The sequence below is a fragment of the Aotus nancymaae genome, unplaced genomic scaffold, assembly GCF_030222135.1.
Source record: "Aotus nancymaae isolate 86718 unplaced genomic scaffold, 86718_ANA_hifiasm-v0.15.2.pri h1tg000021l, whole genome shotgun sequence".
Classification (NCBI taxonomy): domain Eukaryota; kingdom Metazoa; phylum Chordata; class Mammalia; order Primates; family Aotidae; genus Aotus; species Aotus nancymaae.
In genome coordinates, this window is record NW_026988433.1 from 4,245,891 (window position 1) to 4,267,947 (window position 22,057).

The 22,057-nt window shown below is 48.3% G+C and overlaps 1 protein-coding gene across 3 annotated transcripts in view; it reads right to left on the reverse strand.

Annotated features, from left to right (window-relative positions):
• Positions 1–12,711: 12,711 nt before the first annotated feature.
• GLT1D1 (glycosyltransferase 1 domain containing 1) overlaps positions 12,712–22,057 on the reverse strand; it is a 121,405-nt gene continuing 112,059 nt past the window's right edge. For 2 of the 3 annotated variants that reach the window (XM_064379576.1, XM_064379577.1), the window contains one exon: positions 13,543–14,652. In XM_064379576.1, coding sequence (XP_064235646.1) covers positions 14,491–14,652 — 162 coding nt within the window. In that variant the 3' untranslated portion in view covers positions 13,543–14,490. Of the gene's footprint in view, positions 14,653–22,057 lie in introns of all 3 variants that reach the window. The other variant, XM_064379575.1, reaches the window with a different exon arrangement.

Sequence of the window (22,057 nt, forward strand, 5' to 3'; positions counted from 1 at the left end):
TGCAGGTATGAGGACCGCTCCCACCACTGCGCTTCAGGTCTATAGATTTGAAGCTTCCCCTCCATTCGTCCCAGAGATGCACCGCTCTGTGGATACTCCTAGACTCTGTCACGCCTGTGTAAGTAATCCTTGTATGAAACTCTTCTCAAAGCTGGACAAGGCCACCTACTTCTGTGACATGGTTACATAAGTAAATCATGATATTATTGCATGCTTTATGTATGTTCAAAATTCTCCATGACAAAAAGTTTAGAAACATATAAGAGAAGTTTTTTTAAAAAGAAGGCTGATGGCAGCACACTGCTTCAGTCTCCTGCAAGATGGCCTGGCCGCCACCTCCCCGCCTCCCCTGCTTGCAAGATGGCTGTTGGAGCTCCAGTCACCACACCTGAGTTCTGGGCAGGACGAAGGGATAGGCAAAGGGTAAAAGGCATCTGTTTCTGGTAATGTCTCATCTAGAAAATTCTGTTTACAACATATATGCTGGGCCTGTGCCTCATGGCCGCAGGCAGACAGGAGGGATGTAATATTGTCACCTGAGCACATTGCCTTCTTTGACCAAAACTGGGGCTTAGCTGGTAAGAAGAGAGTAGGTGTCAGGTATGCAATTAACATTCTCTGCCACTGAGGGTGAATTCACTCAGGAAATGAAAAGGTAATCAATGAGAAAAGGTCACCAGTGAGAAGATCTCACAACAGGTTCAGAAAGGCCCCTCAGTCATGGCCACAGCAAAACCCACAGACTTAGTGAATGCAATTCATCAAACCCTAAGCTTGACTGATGGAAGCTTTTACACTTGACCTGTCAGTGCCTTGGACTAATCCCATTCCTGACTTCCAAATAGCCTCGTTCACCAACAGTTTTCAGGTAATTATAAGCCACTTTCATTGCAGTCCAACCCATACTAACGTAAGCAAAAAGTATACTTTATTTTGAAAGGTAAGAGGGGTCAATTGGAACCAAAAGATAAGAACTATCTCAGGAATAGCCAGAATCAGGGACTGGAATGCCTCTGGACCCCTCCCTCTCTCTCATTCTGCTTTTTTCTGTACCCTTTCTTCTATTTTCCTCTCTCCTTTGCAGCTCCAAATTGTCAGGGAAAGATTCCAATTACCTATTATCTTGGAACAGGCATTTACTCCTGGACCAACACATTGTGACCAGAGGAAGGGTACTGAGGAAGAGACTGTATATAATATATTATTAATAACTCTCACACGGCTATAAAGAACTGCCTAAGACTGGCTACACCTCTTTTCTTTACAAAGAAAAGAGGTTTAATAGACTCACAGTTGCACATGGCTGGGAAGGCCTCAGGAAGCTTACAATCGTGGTGGAAGGGGAAGCAGGCATGTCTTACATGGCGGCAGGTGAGAGAGAGTGTAGGAGGAGCTGTCAACAACGCTCATAAAATCATCAGATCTTGTGAGAACTCACTCACTATCACAGGAACAGCGTGGGGGAACCACCCCATGACCCAGTCACCTCCTGCCAGCTCCCACCGGCGACATGTGGGGATTATGGGGATGATAATTTGGATGAGATTTGGATGGTGTCACAGAACCAAAGCATGTCAATAACTAAATATATAGACACATATATAAACTCTTGATTATAATTCAGACACTTAAAAAATCTGCAACATGAGATATTAAAATGCTCTTTGTCAAATCGTGGTGCAAATGATTTAGACCAGTCAACCGCAAAGACTATGGCTTTGATTGGTCTTCTTTGACCATTTTTGAAAACTTACTGAGCGTACAGACATCAATGTCTCATAAGCTTCAAACTGGCTTTGCTTCCGCTGGTCCCTCATTAAGGTGTTAAATGAAACCTAACATACTTTCATTGGTAGAATTGTATTTTTAACATTTTGAAATTTCTATTTGTAACATTGGTCATGTGTAAGCTTCTACCTTCTGTAAAATTCATGCTTTAACATCTGCCCTGTAAGCATAAGCTGGGCACTCCTGGTTCTGGACAGGAGGTCTGAGGGGCTTGGGTCACCCTGCCTTGGTGTCCTGCCTCCCTCATTGCCTAATCCCACCATCACTCCCCACTGCTTAGGAGCACTTTTCAAATACCCACCAAGCAATCCAGAGTCCATACCTACAACTACCTTCCTTCTCAGGCTCTCACACCCTAGAGGTCAGTATCCACCTGCCCGCTCTCCCCGAAGCCAGGTACCAGACAACTAGAGGCAGTCCCTGTGCTCAGAGCTCCCTGAAACTATTCAAGCGAGTTGGTGCTAAGCCTCACTTGTTCCTGCCATGGAAACCACCATGAAGTGTCTTCCCTGCATATTCCTCTATCTGTCTCCTGTGCAACCCTGGTGCATCCCGTGGGGTGAGATATGTCCCCTCCTCTTGCGAACTGTGAGTGGCAGCTATCATTTGAATGGCAGTCATCTCAGATCTGTTGGTCTTGCTATGACCAGAATTTCCTATTTAATACCCTGTACTTTAGAATAGAGAGCACTAAGATCCTCTCTTCCCTTCCTGCCACACGGTCACCGGGCCCAACGCCTCCCCCAGCTGTGTCCTCTACTCTCAGATCACTGCATTTAGCTGATCTCAGGGAGGAGGACAGAGCAGACATGGCACACACCCTTCCCCACCTGCATCCCACTCCCGGCTCCCACCCTCGCCTCTAACCCAGCCTGGGACGCCTTCTCATAGACCCTGGGACCTGACTCATTTATTTTCTTTCCAATCTGGTAATTAAAGCACAGCCTGAGTCCTTCAGGACTTTGATTCCAATACCCATTTAGACCTCCATTTAGAACATTAAAACCATTCTCTCAAACACACCCTGCTTTACAATTCAATAGCTTTGTTTCTCAAGAGTATTGTTTCCTCGCCCATAGCATTCAAAAGCCTCCTCAGAAACTCAGAGCCAAGACTTTGACTCTTGATAACCTGAATTTGGTTGTGTCAATGGCCACCTCCACCCCCAGTTCTAATTTTCACAGTGAATTACATCTGCATGTATCTGTGTATGTGTGCAAAACAAAATACTTACCAGTTAATATCTGAGTTTATTATTCTGCCACTGAAAAACAGAAATACTGTTTGCATACAGGCAGTATCATAGCTTATGAGGTTTATCCAAAGAGTAGTTATTTCTAGACTACTAAAAACATTCTAAAACCAATAAAGTCTCATTGTATTTGGAACCCAATAATCAAAATTGCCTCTCGGTGTTACTTATTAACAAATAACAATCTTTATGGCAGAGACGTTTGAACCGGAGCAGCTCCATCTTGAATAGGAGCTGGGTAAAATGAGGCTGAGACCTGCTGGGCTGCAATCCCAGGAGGTGAAGCTTTCTAAGTCACAGGATGAGACAGGAGGTCAGCACAAGATACAGATAATAAAGACCCTGCTGATAAAACAGATTGCATAAGGAAGTCAGCCAGAAGCCACCAAAACCAAGATGGTGGGGACAGTGACCGCTGGTCGTCCTCACACGGCTCATTACACGCTAACTCTAATGCATTAGCATGCTGAAGACACTCCCACCAGCACCAGGACGGTTTACAAATGTCGTGGCAATGTCAGGTAACTCCCTGACATTACCCTATATGGTCCAAAAGGGGGAGGATCCCTTAGTTCTGGAACTGCCCACCCCTTTCCTCAAAAACTCATGAATAGTCCACGCCTTGTTTAGCACATAATCAAGAAATGACCACGAAATAGCCACTGCGTAAGCGCACGCTGCTGCTGCCTCTGGAGCGGCCATGCTTTATTCCTTTACTTTCTTAATAAACTTGCTTTGGTTGCGGGAGTTTTCCTGAGTTCAGCTAAAGACAGGGTCCTTGTCACACGGCCATGAAAATTGAGGCTCGCAAACGATTTGAAGGGTGAGTAGGACAGGGTTTTATTGGATGAAAAGGAAGAAAAGAGGAAACAGGGACCCTCCACAAAGCCAGAGTCCCAGCTTCTCACCTCGGAGTTCGAATCTCAGGTTCCACCCAGGAAGAGGCGGGGCTGGGCTCCTCCCTGCTGCAAACAGCACAGAGCTGCGGCTGCTCCACACCAGCGTGCGCTCCTCCCAGTACGCAGCAGGCTGCAGTTTTGCTGGAGAGCCCTTCCCACCAGTCTGTCTCACTTTCACTTTATTCTATGGACTCACTTCGAATTATTTCTGTGCAAGATCCAAGAACCCTCTTTTAGGGTCTAGATCAGGACCCCTTTCTGGTACCACTTACACTATGCACCTCATTCAAAGTAAATGTGAGAATGAATATAAAAACTGATGGTTTCCTTTGTCCTGAGCTGAACATTTGTCTAACCCATGTGCAAACTGGATATCATAGGGTACAGCTGGCAACTGTATGAGGGAGGAGAACTGGGGGTGGGGAGAGAGAGACAGAGACAGAGAGAACCAGAGAGAGAAGGAGAGAGCACAGTGGGTCGGGTGCACGCCTGTAATCCCAGTACTTTGGGAGGCCAAGACGGGTGGGTAGCTTGAGGTCAGGAGTTCAAGACCAGCCTCGCCAACATGGTGAAGCCTCATCTCTACTAAAAATACAAAAATTAGCCAGGCGTGGTGGCATGCACCTATAATCCCAGCTACTCGGGAGGCTGAGGCAGGAGAATCACTTGAACCTGGGAGGCAGAGGTTGCAGTGAGCAGAGATTGCACCATTGTCCTCCAGCCTGGGCAGAAAATCGAGACTCCATCACCAAAAAAAAAAAAAAAAAAATAGAGAGAGCACAGTGGACACGGGCCGGCTGGCCATGCGTCCTGGCTCCCTTCTTCTTCGCCCTGTCTCAGGACCGGGTTCACAGCCTTGGCTTTCTCACTTGTGAATTTACAGGGTGGTTTGAGGATTAACTGAACTATTGTGGATCAGACACTGCCGAGTAAGAAGCAAACCTGGACTCTGGAAGGATCCCTAAGGGGCAGGAAGGGACGATGGCAATGTGGAGAGGGCTCTAAGTGTGAGCTCTGGGTCAGGCGGCCTCGACTCTCCTTTTGCTGGGGAGGAGCAAACAAGCTCGGAAGGGCCGGTGTGATGCGAGGAACTGGGGTGAGGGTGGCCAGGAGCAGACAGCAGATCCAAAGAGTTTTGCCCTGGGACCCTCTGCTCCCAGGAGGGGCTGCTGGGGGCCGTTTGCAGCTCAGGCTGGGGAGCGGGGCAGGCCTGGGAGAAGGAGAGGAGCTTTAATAAAGTTTGGTTCACATGCATTTTGCTCTGGTCCACCATCGGGGTACAGTTCAGCTCAGTCACTGATGAGGCGAAGACTGAGATTCTGGAGGGGCTGTGTCTGACCTTGTCACAGGCAATCATAGGGGTGTCTGTGAGTCTCCTCCCATTCAGGGAAGGGCGTCCTGACCTTTGCTGTCTTCCAGGGTCAGCAGACAGGGAACATCTCTAGGGACAGTGGGAAGTGAACCCACTTGAGCATCAGCCGGTTTTACAGTCTCCTGCCCCACAGCCTGTTCCTCCCCAAACCCGGGGTGGAATGCAGTCACCTTGGTGGTTGGAACCCTCTCCCGCCAGCCCCAGCAACTTATAGAAGAGCCTGACGGAGCCTCCCTCAGTGCCACGCTAAAGCCTCCACCCCAGGAGGGGCTACGGCTTCATTCCCATCACGTGACCTGTGCTGACATGAGACTCGCTGTGTCTGTGCAGCTGGGACCCGCACCCCTGCCACCCGCATGCAATGACACACCCCTCCCCTCTCCACCTCCCCATAAGCCCTCCTGTGGCTTCCCCTCAGGAGACTGCCTTGAGGAACCTCCCAGCGCTCTCCTCACTTCAGTCAAATAGTAAAACTCCTATTGACAAAACCTGCATTGTTGTGGAGTCATTTGTTGCTAGCCAGGTGAATGAACCCAGGTATTCTTCGGGCTGCACAGAGCTCGGGAAGGTCCATGTTGTCAGCACGGAGCACTGCCTGGCACGCAGCAGGTGTTCAGTTAACGTTTGCTGCGGTGGACAGAAGCATCCCCACACGACGCTGTCTACGTCATAAACGCAGCTTTTTTCTCCATCCTCTCGTGACTGGCAGTTGTTTACAGAATGGCTGAGCCCTCCTTGAATGCATGTAGACCTCGGGAGAGACAGGACAGAGAAGCACAGAGAGGGGACACTCTTCACAAACCGAAAGCCGGCAGGTCGTTAGGCTCTGTAAGCTGTTTTCCCATATGTTTCTAAAATCAAGGAATTTGCACCAAATACTGAGCCAGAAAGCTAATATAGTCGACTGTACTATGAGTGATGGGTCTGTGGCCTGGGAGGCACCGGACCACACAGCCACAGCCAAGCGAGCAAAGCGGCCCCTGTATCTACAGCCCTCCCCAGGTTCACATTATCGTGCTCCACATCCCTGGGCAGATCGGCAGCAGTATTAGATTCGCACAGAGGCGCGGACCCCACTGTGAACTGCAGATATGAGGGATACAGGCTGTGTGCTCCTTATGAGAATCTAATGCCTGATGATCTGTCACTGTCTCCCATCACCCCCAGAGGTGAACGTCTAGTTACAGGAAAACAAGCTCAGGGCTCCACTGATTCTACATTAGGGTGAGTTGTAGAAGGATTTCACTGTATGTTACAATGTCATAATAATAAAGGGCACAATAATTGCAATACCCTCGAATCATCCCCAATACTATCCCCTTTCCTCACACTGTGGTCCATGGAAAAGCTCTCTTCCACAAAACCGGTCCCTGGTGCCAAAAAGTTTGGGGACCGCTGAACCATACGGCTTGGCTCCCCATCTCCAGCTTCCTGTAAACATCTGGTTATTAACCTTTCTAATTTGGGGAAATATTTACCATATTTTCCTATTAGATGGTAAAATGAAAATACAGATGCTAAAGCCAGCAACTGTTTTAAATGAAGCGTGACTGTTCCACTAGCTGAGGCTTTCCAAAGTGCTTGGGGTGATTTCAAAGGCCTCTAAAGAAAAAGGCATGACTACAGCTTTTTTTTTTTTTTTCTTTTCTAAGGAGAAAGCTTTTGAAGCTTTTGTAATTTAGCAGAATTGTGTTATAATTTAGAAAGACAATTCTCTCAGCCTAAATTTTTAAGGACTATTTATGAGTCTGAAAGAAGAAGTAAATTATCAAATAATCTCTTTTAAAATAGACTGTGGCCACGGAGACAGATGAAGTCATTCCTTTTAACAGACCCCTCCTCTTTTTTGTGTTCATTTTTCCCAGAAATTCCGTTACTCTGCGGAGATTCTCTTAGAAATTACTTGCAGCATCTTGGAGGTGGTTTTTGTCTAGAAAAATTGTTGCGTCTAATAGCCCTTAGGTTATGTTCTCCGTGACTTTTGATCCTCACTTCTTGTTAGAGATGACTCTGTCATCTCATGGAAAACTTTCCACAATAATACATTAATGGATTTTAACAGGATTTAATTAACACTAATTGGGAAGCACCCCTGGAAAGTAACCCCAGCCCCCAAAACACGGACTGCACCAATTACTCTAATAAAAACTTGTAGAATGAATGGACAAATGGTTAGGTAGACGTTGTCAAAACAGAATCAAATAAACCCCACAGGAAAATGGGAATATTTCCACATTTCCTCCTGGAGATTCAGTTCTGTATCTCAAAACAGAACGGCTTGGAGAATCAGACACTCAGTGGTTGACTTTCCTTCATCGCGCTCAGGGGTTGAAAATCTTGACCGTGCATAGGATATGACGTGCAAGGCTGTACATACACGATCAGACATGCCCCGCATGAGGGAGTTTTCAAGGAGAATTTCGACGACACAAGGTTTTGGTTTCAAATGTTACCTCTAGAACCTACACTCTGCACAAGATGTCATTTTTAACACCAATTCTTGATTTGTTTTAGTCAAGTTCTGACTCTGAATCCCTTCAGAAGAGATTTCTATTTCCTAAGACCCTCCAACAGGAGCTACAATGCGCTTATCCATTCAGGATAGTCATAAAAACATTCAGAAGGGCCAAGATTAGGCCAGGTACTGTGGCTCACACCTATAATCCCAGCATTTTGGGAGGCCGAGGCAGGAGGATCATTTGAGGTCAGGAGTTCAAGACCAGCCTGGCCAACACAGTGAAACCCTGTCCTTACCAAAACATACACAAAAATTAGCTGAGCATGGTGGCATGCACCCCTAGTCCCAGCTACTCAGGAGGCTGAGGCAGGAGAATCACCTGAACCCAGGACGTGGAGGTTGCAGTGAGTTGAGGTAGTCCGTTGGACCCCCGCCTGGGTGACAGAGTTAGACTCTGTATTCAAAAAAAAAAAGACCAAAATTATTATACAGTCGAAACATTTGACTGTGTTGTGTTTTCCAGGATCGTGTCTCACCTAACACAGAGGGACATTTTAGGAGATTCAGATGAAAACTCATGCACCCTTTCACTCTGAGTTTTTAATTTAGGAGCCGCAGGGTTTGAAGCACTAATCAATACAAGCAGTTGGCTGAGGATTCATTTTACAAATGAGGATCTTATGGGGAAAGGCGAGCTGTGTCACAGTGAACTTAAAGGCTAAATTAAAACCTGCTGGGAAACACTTTTCGTGGCATTAAAAGTATTTAGTGATTAATAAAAAGTAGGATGCCTGTAACCGCCGCAGACACTAAAACCAGCTTATCATCTCAACAGCTGCTGCAGCTGCAAGCTGCCCCTGAAACGTGCATTCTTCCTTTTTTTGGTCATAGGTCCCAGATTTTCAATCAGGCACATGGCTGCCTGGAATATCGTGAATTCCCAAGATTCCCTTGCAGCTAGGTGTGGCCATGGGATGTAAGTGGAGGTGGAGATTATCCTGAAAGGAAGGAAAGATGTCTTCGTTCCTGCCTTCCATTTTCCTTCAGCCATGAATTCAGGCATGATGCTGGAGCATGGGCAGCCACCTTGTACCACGAGGTAGAGACAGCCACATACCAAGGATAGAAGAACAGGATGGAAGGAGAATGGATCTTAGCCCTAAACCTGCTCCGTGCATCTCTTGAAAGAAAGAAAATATGCATCTCTTGCTTAAGCCACTGTTTATTATGGATCTTCCATCTGTTGTAACCAAATGTCATCCTGATACCCTCCCATTCCATAATAATGTCCAGGCTTACAACTTCTCCCTAGATTTGTCAAGTCAGTCCCTCTTCCTGACTCAAGGGCGTAAAATGTTTAAAGTACTAACAAGATGTAAATACACTGAAAAGCAAAATTGCAAATGTTGCAAATGATGCAGGATTTGCTGAAACTGGTGAAATGGAGGTTGGAGAATTACTTGGCCCACAGGCCACGTGAGGCTCTGGCAGTGCTGGAAACTGGGTAACCAGTGAAGAAAAGCCCAGCAGGAGGAGGGGACAGGCCTTGCAGAAGAAACCTTCAATTTCACAGGAAGAAAGAATCTCTGGACGGGGGGGTGCAGGGTATTGATGAGGTCCTGGCACATTGTTTCCTATTTGTATGAAACATCTCTTGGCCTGGTTGGGCATGATGGCTCATGCCTATAATCCCAGCACTCTGGGAGGCAAAGATGAACTTATCACTTGAGGCCAGGAGTTCGAGATCAGCCTGGCCAACATGACAAAACCCTGTCTTTACTAAAAATACAAAAATTAGCCAAGCATGGTAGTGCTTGCCTGTAGTCCCAGCTACTTTAGAGGCTGAGGCATGAGAATCGCTTGAACCTGGGAATTGGAGGTTGCAGTGAGCTGAGATCACATCACTGCACTCCATCCTGGGCGACAGGGTAAGACTCTGTCAAAAAAAAAAAAAGAAAAAGAAAAGAGAAATATATCTTGGCCTTATAATTCCTTTTCTTTTCTCTCCCTTTTTTTTTTTTAAAATAGAGACAGGGTCTGGCTCTGTCACCCAGGCTGGAGTGTACTGGGGCCATCATAGCTCACTGCAACCTCAAACTCCTGGCTTGAAGCAATCCTCCTGCCTCAGCCTCTAGAGTGGCTGGGACTACAGGTACAAGCCACCATGCCTGGCTAATTTTTTGTTATTTTTTGTAGAGACAGGGTTCATTCTGCTGCTCAGGCTGGCCTCAAACTCCTGGGCTCAAGTGATCCTCCCACCTTGACCTCCCAAAACACTGGGATTACAGGTGTGAGCTCCCGTATACTCAGTTTCTATGATGCCTGCATGAATAAATTTTGTTCAACATAAGACAGATTTAACCTCTTTTCATAATTTGGGGGTTCATTTTTCAGTACGAAGTCACAATCCAACCTTTTCTTAGATTGTCCTTGTTTTCCATGAAATTCTCAAATGGATGATGTAAGCCAGTAGTTGTCAACTTCCGCTGTACACTGGGTCACTCGGGAGCTTCGGGCCTGGGTCTCCCCTGAGAGCCTCATGCCTTTGGTCAGGGATGCCACCTGAGCATCCAGATGTTTAAAGACAAGGCTGGGAGCCGCTGTTTCAAGCGGCCCTTCCAGGAACAGCCGATCTCAGGTAGGGAGGTCTTTGCTCATACCATCCCCTCATCAGCTCCTACCACTGACCGACCCTTTAAAATGACATTAGAATCAGAGAGGGGAAGTGAGGGTGGAGGCTGGGAAGATGCAAGGAAACAAAAAAAGGAGAGAGCGAGGGAGGGGAGGAAGAAGACACACGTGTCTTCACCAGAAAATGGATACCAAGAGCTAGCTCTCCCATCCCATAAGAATCTCCAGATAAACGGTAAAGAAGGCAACTTCAACCGCCAGGAACCCTTCAAGGGAAGAGGACCTGTAGCTCCACGCAGAGTACGATTGCAGAGGCCAGAAGAGGAAGGCAACCAGCACGCATCACCAACACATCTGCTGTGAGCTCAAACGCTGACAAAATTCCATCCTTAACTGCACACGGGGAGTGCAGTCTCTCCAGATCTGCGGGGCCGTCCAGGAGTCTGACGGGCCCACGCAATCCCATCGACAAGGGGAAGCCTACGCAGTCTGGTTTTCTCAACTTTAAGATGCTCGATGAACCTTTCAAGGTGGAAAAGTTACTCGGGCTTACTGCCTTGCTGTGCGAGTGTAGGAAGCGGCTGAAAAGTGGAATTTAAGGAGAAGTCCTAAGCCTCAACTCATCACTCGGACCTGCGGCCAAGGCTCAGCTATGCCTCTCTGCCACACAACACTGAGTTATTAGCTACATACAGATTTTATATATTAGCTATACATATATATGTGTATATGTGTATATAGGTATATATACGTATGTATATATGTGTGTGTGTATATATGCACATATATATAGTGTTTTGTTTGCTCTGTCGCCCAGGCTGAAGTGGCACAATCTCAGCTCACTGCAACCTCTACCTCTCCAGTTCAAGCACTTCTCCTGCCTCAGCCTCCCGAGTAGCTGGGATTAGAGGCATGTGCCACCATGCCTGGCTAATTTTCGCGTTTTTAGCAGAGACGGAGTTTTACCATGTTGGCCAGGCTGGTCTTGCACTCCTGGCCTCAAGTGATTCGCCTGCCTTAGCCTCCCAAAGTATTGGGAGTACAAGCGTGAGCCACCACCACCTGGCTTAGTGTTATTTTTATTAAAAGTATTTCCCTCAATATGTAAAGGTTATAGTATCTCAGTTTTATCTTGAAATGTATTTTTGAGTCATTCCAACCTGTACATCAGCAAACTAAAAACTACGCACAAAATGTTTGAACATTTTACCCAAAGGAAGAGCAATCATTGTATCCAAAAGACGCCTGTGCTCATGTTTATGGCAGTACTATTCACAACAGCAAACATGGACTCGACCTAAGTGTCCATCAACGGAGCACTCGATAAAGAAAATGTGGGACCTGTAACACAGGGAACACTACTCAGCCATGAAGAGGAATGAAATCACCTCTTCTGCAGCAACACGGATGGAACTGGAGGTCATTATCTTCAGTGAAACAAGTCACGAACAGAAAGACAAATACTGCAACTTTTCACTTATAAGTGGGAGCTAAATAATGTGTACACATGGAAGCAGAGTGTGGCATGCTGGACCTTAGCAGGGTGGGAGGGAGGGGGGAGGATGCAGGCTGCTTGGAGCTCACGATGTATATTGCCCAGTGATAGATGCCTGGAAGGCCCTGACTTCACCACCATGCAAAATATCAATGGAGCACAACTGCACGTGTGCCCCATGAATATGTACAAATAAAAATAAATATGTGTTTAGGTTGGGCGTGGTGGCTCACACCTGTAATCCCAGCACTTTGGGAGGCTGAGGTGGGTGAATCACTTGAGGTCAGGAGTTCAAGACCAGCCTGGCTAACATGGTGAAACCCCATCTCTACTAAAACTACAAACAAGAATAAAAATACTACATACAAATAAAAATAAGTAACTGTTTAGGCCAGGTGTGGTGGTGGGTGCCTGTAATCCCAGCTACTCGGGAGGCTGAGGCAGGAGAATCACTTGAACCCGGGTAGCAGAGGTTGCAGTGAGTGGAGCTCACACCACTGCACTCCAGCTTGGGTGACAGAGCAAGACTCTGCCTCAAAAATAATAATAAAAATAAATAAATGTGTAAACATAAAGTGAACTGAGTGTGAAACTGACACCATCTAGAACACTCACGGAAAAGCCGTGGTCTTACGTCTATACTTGAGTATTCACAAAGTGGCTGCATTTTAACCCCCTCGTGACTAGATGCTTAACTGTCTGCACTTCCTTTGAAGGCCCGGGCCTGGTGGGAGCGGTGGGGGGTGGGGGGAAGGGTTCTGCTCCTTGCAGAGCACAGCTCACCGTGGGAAGAAACGGAGGCTATTTTCACATGGCTGATGGTGACACTTTTTATTAATTTAAAAACGTGCCCTTCTCCCTAGTGCATGGGGCACGTGCACATTCTCCTACAAAGACGTGGTGGTGTGGAGGTACCGTGGAGGTCAGGCGGCTACGGGGTCACTCAAGGAGGAACAGACTCGAGCTTCCGGACAATCAGTGCTTTGTAAACAGCAGCATCATTAGCTCTAAGACAACACTGGGCCTCGCAGGGCCTTTTCTGTGGGTGGCATTAATTATTCCAGATTCAGACCAGGCTCTGCCTCTCCCTCCTCTGTCCCCACAGCTAGACATGAACGCTGTAACCCTGGGGCCCCTCAGAGGAAAAAAAGGGTGAAGCGGGGGCGATGGGAGGCATTGTTGAGCCGCCGTCCCACCACTGGGAGCCTGCTGGTTCCCGTTAACTGCCTTTCTGGAAAGCGATTCTGTTCTGTGAGGGAGGCGGCAGAATGAAACATGAAATTACACCGCACGAGATCCAAACTTGTTCTCATCCCCAGGGCATCGAGTTTAAGAAGTTTAATTTGAAGCTACTTCTTTTAAAAACAAGATGTAGGTTGTGCCATTTTAAAAAAAATGATGGTTGAAACTATGGAAGCGGAAAGTCAGATATCCTAAACGCTGAAGCAAGCACAGTACTGGGGGGCTCTAAACCCAAGGCTTCCCACAGCGAGGCTCTGCCCCAGCTCTGTCTTCTCACCTCCTCAAAGTAGTCTGCTTTCTACCCACAAGTGTTGGGAAATGCCACATTCCCCAATGGCTGTAAGGAATCCACGGGCATGCCACAATTTCAGTATTCAGTGGAGGTTTTCCCAGGCAAATTCTACTCGCAGAGGACAGGGAAGACTGCATGTCCTGATGTGACGCAGATGACATGGACGGGGAGAGGTCTCCATTACCATGATGGCGGGGCTGGCCCCGGGAGGACCTCACTGTGTGGCTGCAAAGCCCTGCAGACCTGAGTTCCATCCTGCCAAAGGCTGGAGGCTGGTGACCCTTCCAACACCCATCCCCAGGTCCCTGATGTGGGAAGGGGAAGGGCCCACCCTGGAACCAGAAGCCCCAGGCCTCCATCTCAGGCTCACTGGAGCATTGTGCAGGCTACGGGAGACATGGCGTTTGCTCCAACCTGGTTTTCCACTCAAATTCTGCCAAGAGGTGGGTGGGGCCTACGAGCAGCCTGGCCGCCTTTCTAAAAGGCACAACTTGCAATTCCACCCTTGAAAAGTGACATGAGCCAGGCGTGAACTCACTCACAGCGCTTTCTAGTGTTCAGAGAAGCCTGGGGCCACCCGCATGCCTGTCAGAGTTGAGTTCACAACAGAAACGCTGCTAGGACTCGGTCTGGCTGACATGTCTGTTTTTTGCTTTTGCCTTTGAAAGTGGCAATGACGGGGAGAGGTCAGTCAGGAGGCAGGTGAGGGGCCTGAACCACGACTGCCTGAAAATAAGTCTCTCTTGCCTGCACCAAAGCCCTAGAGCAGGTAATCAAATTCTCTCCCAAATTCCCTGGAAACCAGTTTCCCTTTTCCTGTCCCAGTCACCCAGTCACTCATGCACCTCCCTCAGGACCGGCAGGTGAACACGCCTGGGTCAGCATCTGAACCACAGAAAGATACGGGATGAACGCAGTGTCTCTGCGGACTCACGACCAACGTTTTCTAGGATTCTGCTAAGGTTGGTTTGATTTGGACTGGACTGGACCCATGTGACCCAGGCTCTGAGTGTCCACCCAGAGCCATGAGTCGGAGAGCAGGTGTCTGATGAGGCGGGTCCTCAGTCCTCACCGCTGCCTTCCAGCTTCCTGATGAGCTGCTGGTAGGTGTCTCCTTCCACCTGCCATGAATGATACATTCTCACGTACGCCTTTCCGTTCGTTACAATTGCCTTTTCTAATGCAGGATCACTAACCAGTCTCTTCGCCAGATGAACAAACTCCTGCAAAAAAAAGGAAGGAGACATAGACATAAAAACTGAAGAAGGGAGATTTTGCAAATGCACCCGAGAGCCTGTGTCTGCCTCCTGGGCCTGGAGAAGGTGACTTTTCGGAAGGATGGGAGTTAATGCAAACATTGAGACTGAGCAGGAAATAATATATATGCACACACACAGGTGCACACATACACACAGGTACACACACATGTATACACAGGTGCACACACACATATGCTGTGATGAACACCATGAAAGATACTGGAGCTACCAACTCCTTTCCCGAGATCAACAATCCCAGCTCTGTTCCCAGAGACGCTCAGATCCACCATTTCTTCCTTCTCACAAGCCGAGCCTGAGATGTGAACTTAGGCCTTACCCCAGGGTCTGTGCCCCACAGCCCCACAGGATATCACCCCGGCCCCACTGGTTTTCCTTTGTGTTGGTTCTGTCGTCTTCCCGGGGTGCAGAGCCGAGCCTGTCTTCACAATATGATGGTGTCTGGGGCAGTGGAAAGCATTAGTGCTTCAGAGTCAGAGCTGGGTTCAAATTCTTCTGAACAACATAACTCAGCTGTGTGGCCTTGGGCGAGCTAGTGAGCCTCTCGGAGCCCATTTCCCATCTGCAGAGGAGTGATGGCCACTTAATCGGTAAAGCCAGCCCTGCCCCAGGTCCCAGGGGCTACTGGCATGAAGCGGGGGGAGGGGGGCTTGCCTTCTGCAGCTCAGCTCCCAGCTGTGTTTCTGCTTATGCCCATTACTGATGAAGGCCCTCAGACCCTTGGCCCGGTAATGAAAGAATGCTCCTGCTGACCTGGTTTAAATAGCAAAGCCCTTCAGAACTGGAAAAAAAAACTGGAAGTATTTTGCCTGTTAAAGGGTATTGAGGGAAAGGAGGGGACCAGTCATTATTCTTTACGCTTGCCAGTAAGTCTACAGCACAGCTCCTGATCCAGGAGGCGTGGGTTTACATTCACACCCTACCCTTCATGTGCCTGGTGGGGGGTAAATTTCCTACCCTCCCGTGCCTCAGTTCCTCAACTGTCAGTCAGGGGTAATCACACACCTCCTTCCTAGGGTGTTGAGAGGACAGCAGATGGGTTACTGCAAACACAGAATTCTGAGCAAAGCCCGGTACATACTTAGCTATCATCGCCACGGTTACTCCCCAACAGCCCACGTAAATTCCAAGAAGGGAGCAACGCCTCAGATTAATATACAAGGCTTTTGCTTTTAAAAAGGAACATAAACATATTCGCAAAATTATTGTTAATTAAATGCTGAATGCCTTTTATAGCTAGCAATATAAATAGTAATATTTATGGTACAGTAGAATTATATTTTTATAGATTATGTTTACACTTTGTAGTAAATTGGTGGTTGTTTTATAATAAAAATATAACATATTTATTCCTGTTTCAGAGCAGAACAATGTTCTTATTAAAATTATTTGAGATGCTTATAGCTGGGTATATTATTTTATGATGCTGGTCATATCTTCGATTTGTCTGATGTGGAGACTTTGGTTGAAACCCACCCCCCACCCCACTCTGCTTATTATTCCTACAGAATTCATGGCCCCTTTACCACAGAATCCTGAAGGACAGAGTTTCTAGGAAAGGTTGTGGTAAAACACACTCTTCTTTTCTCTCTGCATGGAAGAGTGAACAAAACACAGAGACTTAAATAAAGCAAGAGGTGGGTGACAGGTGAGCAGCATCTTAGCTGCTCGCTGAATGAAACCCTGGATGAGTGACAGAAAGAAAGGAGAGGAAAATCATTAGAAAAAGAAAAATTCTCTCCTAAATCATAAGTCACTCCCTGAGACTCTGGGATTCTTTTCTTCTGGACTAAAAGCTCCTCTGTGTCTGCATCAGTAATCTGCTGGACACACGCCTGTGGACATGAGAAATGCATGTGGGCACAGACTCTGTCGTTTGCTTACCAGGGCAGATGGTTTGCAAAGGCGGCCACACCCTCCATCCCCTTGCGCGCATCTCTGCAACGTGACACCGCCACTCTCCCCACTGAGCGGGTGTGGTCTATTCCCCACCCCGCCCCGGTGAATCTCACTTGGTTGAGTAATTTGTTTTTTTTGTTTTTTTTTTTTTTTTTTGAGACAGAGTCTTATTCTGTCACCAGGCGCCAGGCTGGAGTGCAGTGGCACAACTTCGGCTCACTGCAACCTCCACCTCCTGGGTTCAAGCAATTCTCCTGCCTCAGACTCCCGAGTAGCTGGGACTACAGGCGCACGCCATCACACCCAGCTAATTTTTGTATTTTTAGTAGAGACGGGCTTTCACCATGTTGGCCAGGATGGTCTCAATCTCTTGACCTTGTGATCCGCCCGCCTCAGCTTTTGACTGGCAGAATACATGAGAAGTGATGCAGTCCGTCTTCCACGCAAAACTTCAAAAGCTCTTATGCTTCTGAAGTTTCCATGACCCTGGGCCCTGTTGCAGCCCTGGAGACCACCATGTAAGGCAATGTCTGGGCTAGCCTCCTGGGGTAAGAGAGGTCATATGAACACAGGCACTGAGCAATGGCCAGCACCATGAGTGATGCCATCTTGGGCCACCCAGCCATAGGGTTGCCAGAAGACCATTACTGGACAAGTGGCCCCAGGCCCAGCAGAAGCGCTGCCCCAGGAGCCCAGCTCAAACTGCAGACTCGGGAAATTGCAAACAGATAAAATGGTGGTAGTTGTCCCGACTTTTGGGATTCTTAGTTACACAGCAGTGTATAACTGACACTCTTGCCAGGCATTCAGCTCCTCCTCTTCATCAAGAGAGTTGTGAATTTTTGAAATTCTACCCCTTTGCAACGTGATCTCCACTTCCGAAAGTTGGTCCTGATTTGTCCTAGCCAACTGTGGTGTGACTGACACACCCTGGGCTGACTGCAGGCACCCTGCCCGTGGCATGAGTGTGGGTGCACTTGCCTGCAACCAACAGAATATGGCAAAGGACCGGGGATGTGGCTCCCTCGACAGCATGATTTACAGGGGCCTTCATCTCAGCAGAGCCGAGCAGGGGAGACTCCATGTTGCCGCAGGGCAAGAAACCACAGACCGTCCCAACTTACGACGGAGTGACTTCAGGTGTTTCAGTCTGACAGTGGTGTGAGAGCGATATGCCTTCAGCAGAAACTGCACGTCAGGCACCCACACCGTCATTCTGTGTTTTACTCTCAGTACAGTGGTTGATCAATTATATGAGATATGCAAAACCGTACTATAAAAACAGGCTTTGTGTTGGATGACTTTGCCTAACTGTAGGTTAGTGGGAGTGTTCCGAGCACTGTCGAGGTAGGCTGGGCTAATCCATGATGCTCCAGAGGTGGCTGTATTAAGTGCATGTTCTTTTTTTTTTAATGGAGTCCCACTCTGTCACTCAGGCTGGAGTGCTGCGGCACAATCTTGGCTCACTGCAAACTTTGTCTCCCGAGTTCAAGTGATTCTCCTGACTCAGCATCCTGAGTAGCTGCGATTGCAGGCGCCCACCACCACACCCCACTAATTTTTGTATTTTTAGTAGAGACAGGGTTTCACCATGTTGGTCAGGCTGGTTTTGAACTCCTGACCTCATGATCCGCCCACTTCAGCCTCCCAAAGTGCTGGGATTACAAGTGTAAGCCACTGCACCTGACCTTTTTAAATTTTTTATTGATGGGGTCTCACTCTGTCACGCAGGCTGGAGTGCAGTGGTACGATCACAGCTCACTGCAGCCTCAAGCTCCTGGGCTAAAGAGATCCTCCTGCCTCAGCCTCCCGAGTAGCTGGGAATACAGGCACATGCCACTGCATCTGGCTAATTTTCTTATTTTTTCTAGAAACAGGGTTTCACTGTGTTGCCCAGGCTGTTGAGTGCATTTTCAACTTCCAGTGGGTTTATTGAGATGTAACCCCATCACACATCGAGGGGCACCTGTCCTGGCAGCTTCTAAGAGCTGAGGAGGGTGGCCCCTGGCCAATAACCAGTGAGAGAGCAATGGCCTTAGTCCCACGATCACAAGAAACTGAACCCCACCACCAACTGTGCTCTAGATAAGAACGTGGCCCAGCCACCCGGACAGAGTGCAGCCTGGTGAGACGTGAGAGCCCAAGCCGAGGACCCACCTGGCTGCGCCCAGAGCGTAGACCCACAGAAACTGTGAGACGGCACGTGAGTGTGACTTCAGGCTGCTGAGTTTGTGGTGATTTGTTACACGCAATAGAGAACCAACACTGTTAACCTCTTCTCCTCGCCAGTGCTTGACCCAAGTCTGGCCACTGAGATTGGTAGAGGCATTTGAACCAGAGCAGCTCCGTCTTGAATAGGAGCTGGGTAAAATGAGGCTGAGACCTGCTGGGCTGCAATCCCAGGAGGTGAAGCTTTCTAAGTCACAGGATGAGATAGGAGGTCAGCACAAGACACAGGTCATGAAGACCTTGCTGATAACGGAATGCAGTAAAGAAGCCACTAAAGCCCACCAAAACCACGATGGCGACAAGAGTGACCTCTGGTGGTCCTCACCACCACACTCCCACCAGCGCCATGACAGTTTGTGAATGCCATGGCAGTGTCAGGAAGTTACTCTATACGGTCTAAAAAGAGGAGGCAGGAACAATCCACCCTTGTTTACCATATCATCAAGAAATAACCATAAAAATGGACAACCAGCAGCCCTCAGGGCTCCTCTGTCTATAGAGCAGCCATTCTTTCACTCCTTCACTTTCTTAATAACCTTGCTTTCACTTTATGGACTCGCCCTGAGTTTTCTTGCGTGAGATCCAAGAACCCTCTCTTGGGGTCTGGATTGGGACCACTCTCCCATAACAAGATGGGAGGGAGAGTCAGTCGGTGTCTTCTGAAAAAGATAGTTCCCTCCTTCTAAGAAGAGAACGCGGGAAACAGCTGCTCCCTCCAGCCTCTTAGGCCACCCAGGTCACATGGGGATTCCTGACCCACTGCCGGGATTCGCCCCACCTCAGGAAGACGCCGTCTACAGGAAGGCAGGGCCGGGCACTCACACAGAGGCGGTGAGTTGTGCCAGGCTTGACACCCCACGCCAGACATCAGCCATGACACCTGACACCCCACGCCAGACATCAGCCGTGACACCTGACACCTCATTAAATGCACCGGAGAGCTACACAGCAGGAGGTATACCCCTGAGTGTCCCTGAGACGGGTCCCTCCAGTCCAGGCACTACAGGTTCAACTCAGGTTTCCATCAGGAGCTGCGGGAATGCCAACTGGCTGACAGCCACGCACACTCTATACCCCTGGAGGAGGGGCTGCCGCTCAGGATCTTACGCTCGGCTATACCGTGATCTACTCTTGAAAATGATTTTTGAAAATAACTCACAGGCCAGGCACAGAGGCTCACACCTGTAAACCCAGCACTTTGGGAGGCCGAGGAGGGCAGATCACCTGAGGTCAGTAGTTCAAGACCAGCCTGGCCGACATGGTTAAACCCTGTGTCTACTAAAAATACAAAAAAAAAATGAGCTGGTTGTGGTGGCGGGTGCCTGTCATCCCAGCTACTTGGGAGGCTGAGACAGGAGAATCTCTTGAACCTGGGGGCAGGAGGTTGCAGTGAGCTGAGATTGCGCCATTCATTGCAGTCCAGCCTGGGCAACAACAGCAAAACTCTGTCTCAAAACAAAAGAGAAAAGAAGGAGAGGGAAGGGGAAAAAGAACTCATGAGGCATTACAGAGAACAGACGCTAAAAACTCAAAGCCAAGCCAAGTACAGAAATTCCATATCTCAAGAGAGTGCAAAAGCAAGCCTCGCCTCGGTCCTGATCAGCGGTGGGAAACACAGACGCCTTGGGGGCCCAGCAGGTGAAGTGAGAGGTGTGCGCCCGCCACAGGGTAAATACAGGCCTGTGAAGGTTGCCGCATTTCTTTTCTTTTTTCAAGAGAGGTTTAAATTCTGGATATTTATGTAAAAGTGTTCCATGTTAAACAGCAACAAGCAATTCAATATTTTAAGAATGCAGCAAACTCAACAAAACACAGGTGCAGACCAGATCTAGGGCCACAGGTGTGCCAGCGCTGGCTCAGGTAATGCACTTGTGAAATAAAAAGTCATGCAAACAAGCAGGGTTTGGTGTTTATGGAGTAATTACTTAACTAGTAGATGGCCGTCCTCAGACCTTCTTCCTGTCTGAGCAGTCTGGAGCTGCTGGTGGAACATTTCTCACTGAATCCTTTCGACCTGCTCCATCCCCCTTAGGTTTCACCAAGATCCAGAGGAAGAGAAGTGGTGCCCGTTTTGTCTTTTTACTTTTTTGAGATGGAGTCTCTCTCTGTCGCCCAGGCTGGAGTGCGATGGCACAAGCTAGGCAACCTGCACAAGCTCCGCCTCCTGCGTTCAAGCGATTCTCCTGCCTCAGCCTCCCAAGTAGCTGGGATTGCAGGCTTGCGCCCCCACACCCAACTAATTTTTGTACTTTTAGTAGAGACAGTTATCCCATGTTGGTCAGGCTGCTCTTGAACTCCTGTCCTCAAGTGATTCGCCTGGTTTGGCCTCCCCAAGTGCTGGGATTACAGGTGTGAGCCACTGAGCCTGGCCAGTACCTGTTTTATAAAATGAATATTAGAACCCCATCACAATCCTTCTCATGATGATGTTATCTCAAAGCCACAGAACAAAAGGGAAAGGAACTCCTCCATGAGAAGCAAAAGCCTTGAGCAGGGCACATGCTGGGGCTGGCAGATTTAAAATGTTATGGTTTAAAAGAGCATTACATTCTGACAACCTTCAGCAAGTGATATATACTTATTTTTCCAAGATGAGCTATAGTCAATCATAGGAAAACTCTGAGTCTCAGGCTTGGTGTGTTAAATTAAACAGCCCCGAAGCTGCTCTCCCGCTGCTTCAAACACAACAGCTTCTTGATGGGAGATGTTGACGAGGAAGTTTCTTAAGACGGGCACAGGCTGCCGTCGCTAAAGACTACCGGTTTTCCTTGGGCCTTTCTGGTTGGAACCTTTGAGTTAATTAAGGCTTCGTCGGAGGTTTTGCTTCTCAAACCCGGCTGTAAGAATCTCTAACGGAGCTTGTAAAACACACACGCCCCACACACGGGCCCTCAGCCCCCAAGATGCTGACTGGGTAGGTGGAGAGTGGGGTCCAGGAATGTGCGTTTTCTAAACATTTCTTTCTTCAACAGTTCTTTAGGAAACAGAGCCCCCCACCCCAGTTACAATGCTTGAGTCTGATGTCCATTCCAAGACTAACCCCCAGTGAATCTGGCAGTGGGCCCTGTGCACGCACACTGAGCCAGAGAAGCTCCATGCTCAGGCCCTGCGCGTGTATCTAACAGGCCACCTCAGACGTGGTGGGTGCTCCGGAGTGATGGAGCGTGGGAATCTGTAGCACGAGGAAGGAAGTTTGCAGGTGCAGGTGCAGGTGGGACACTAA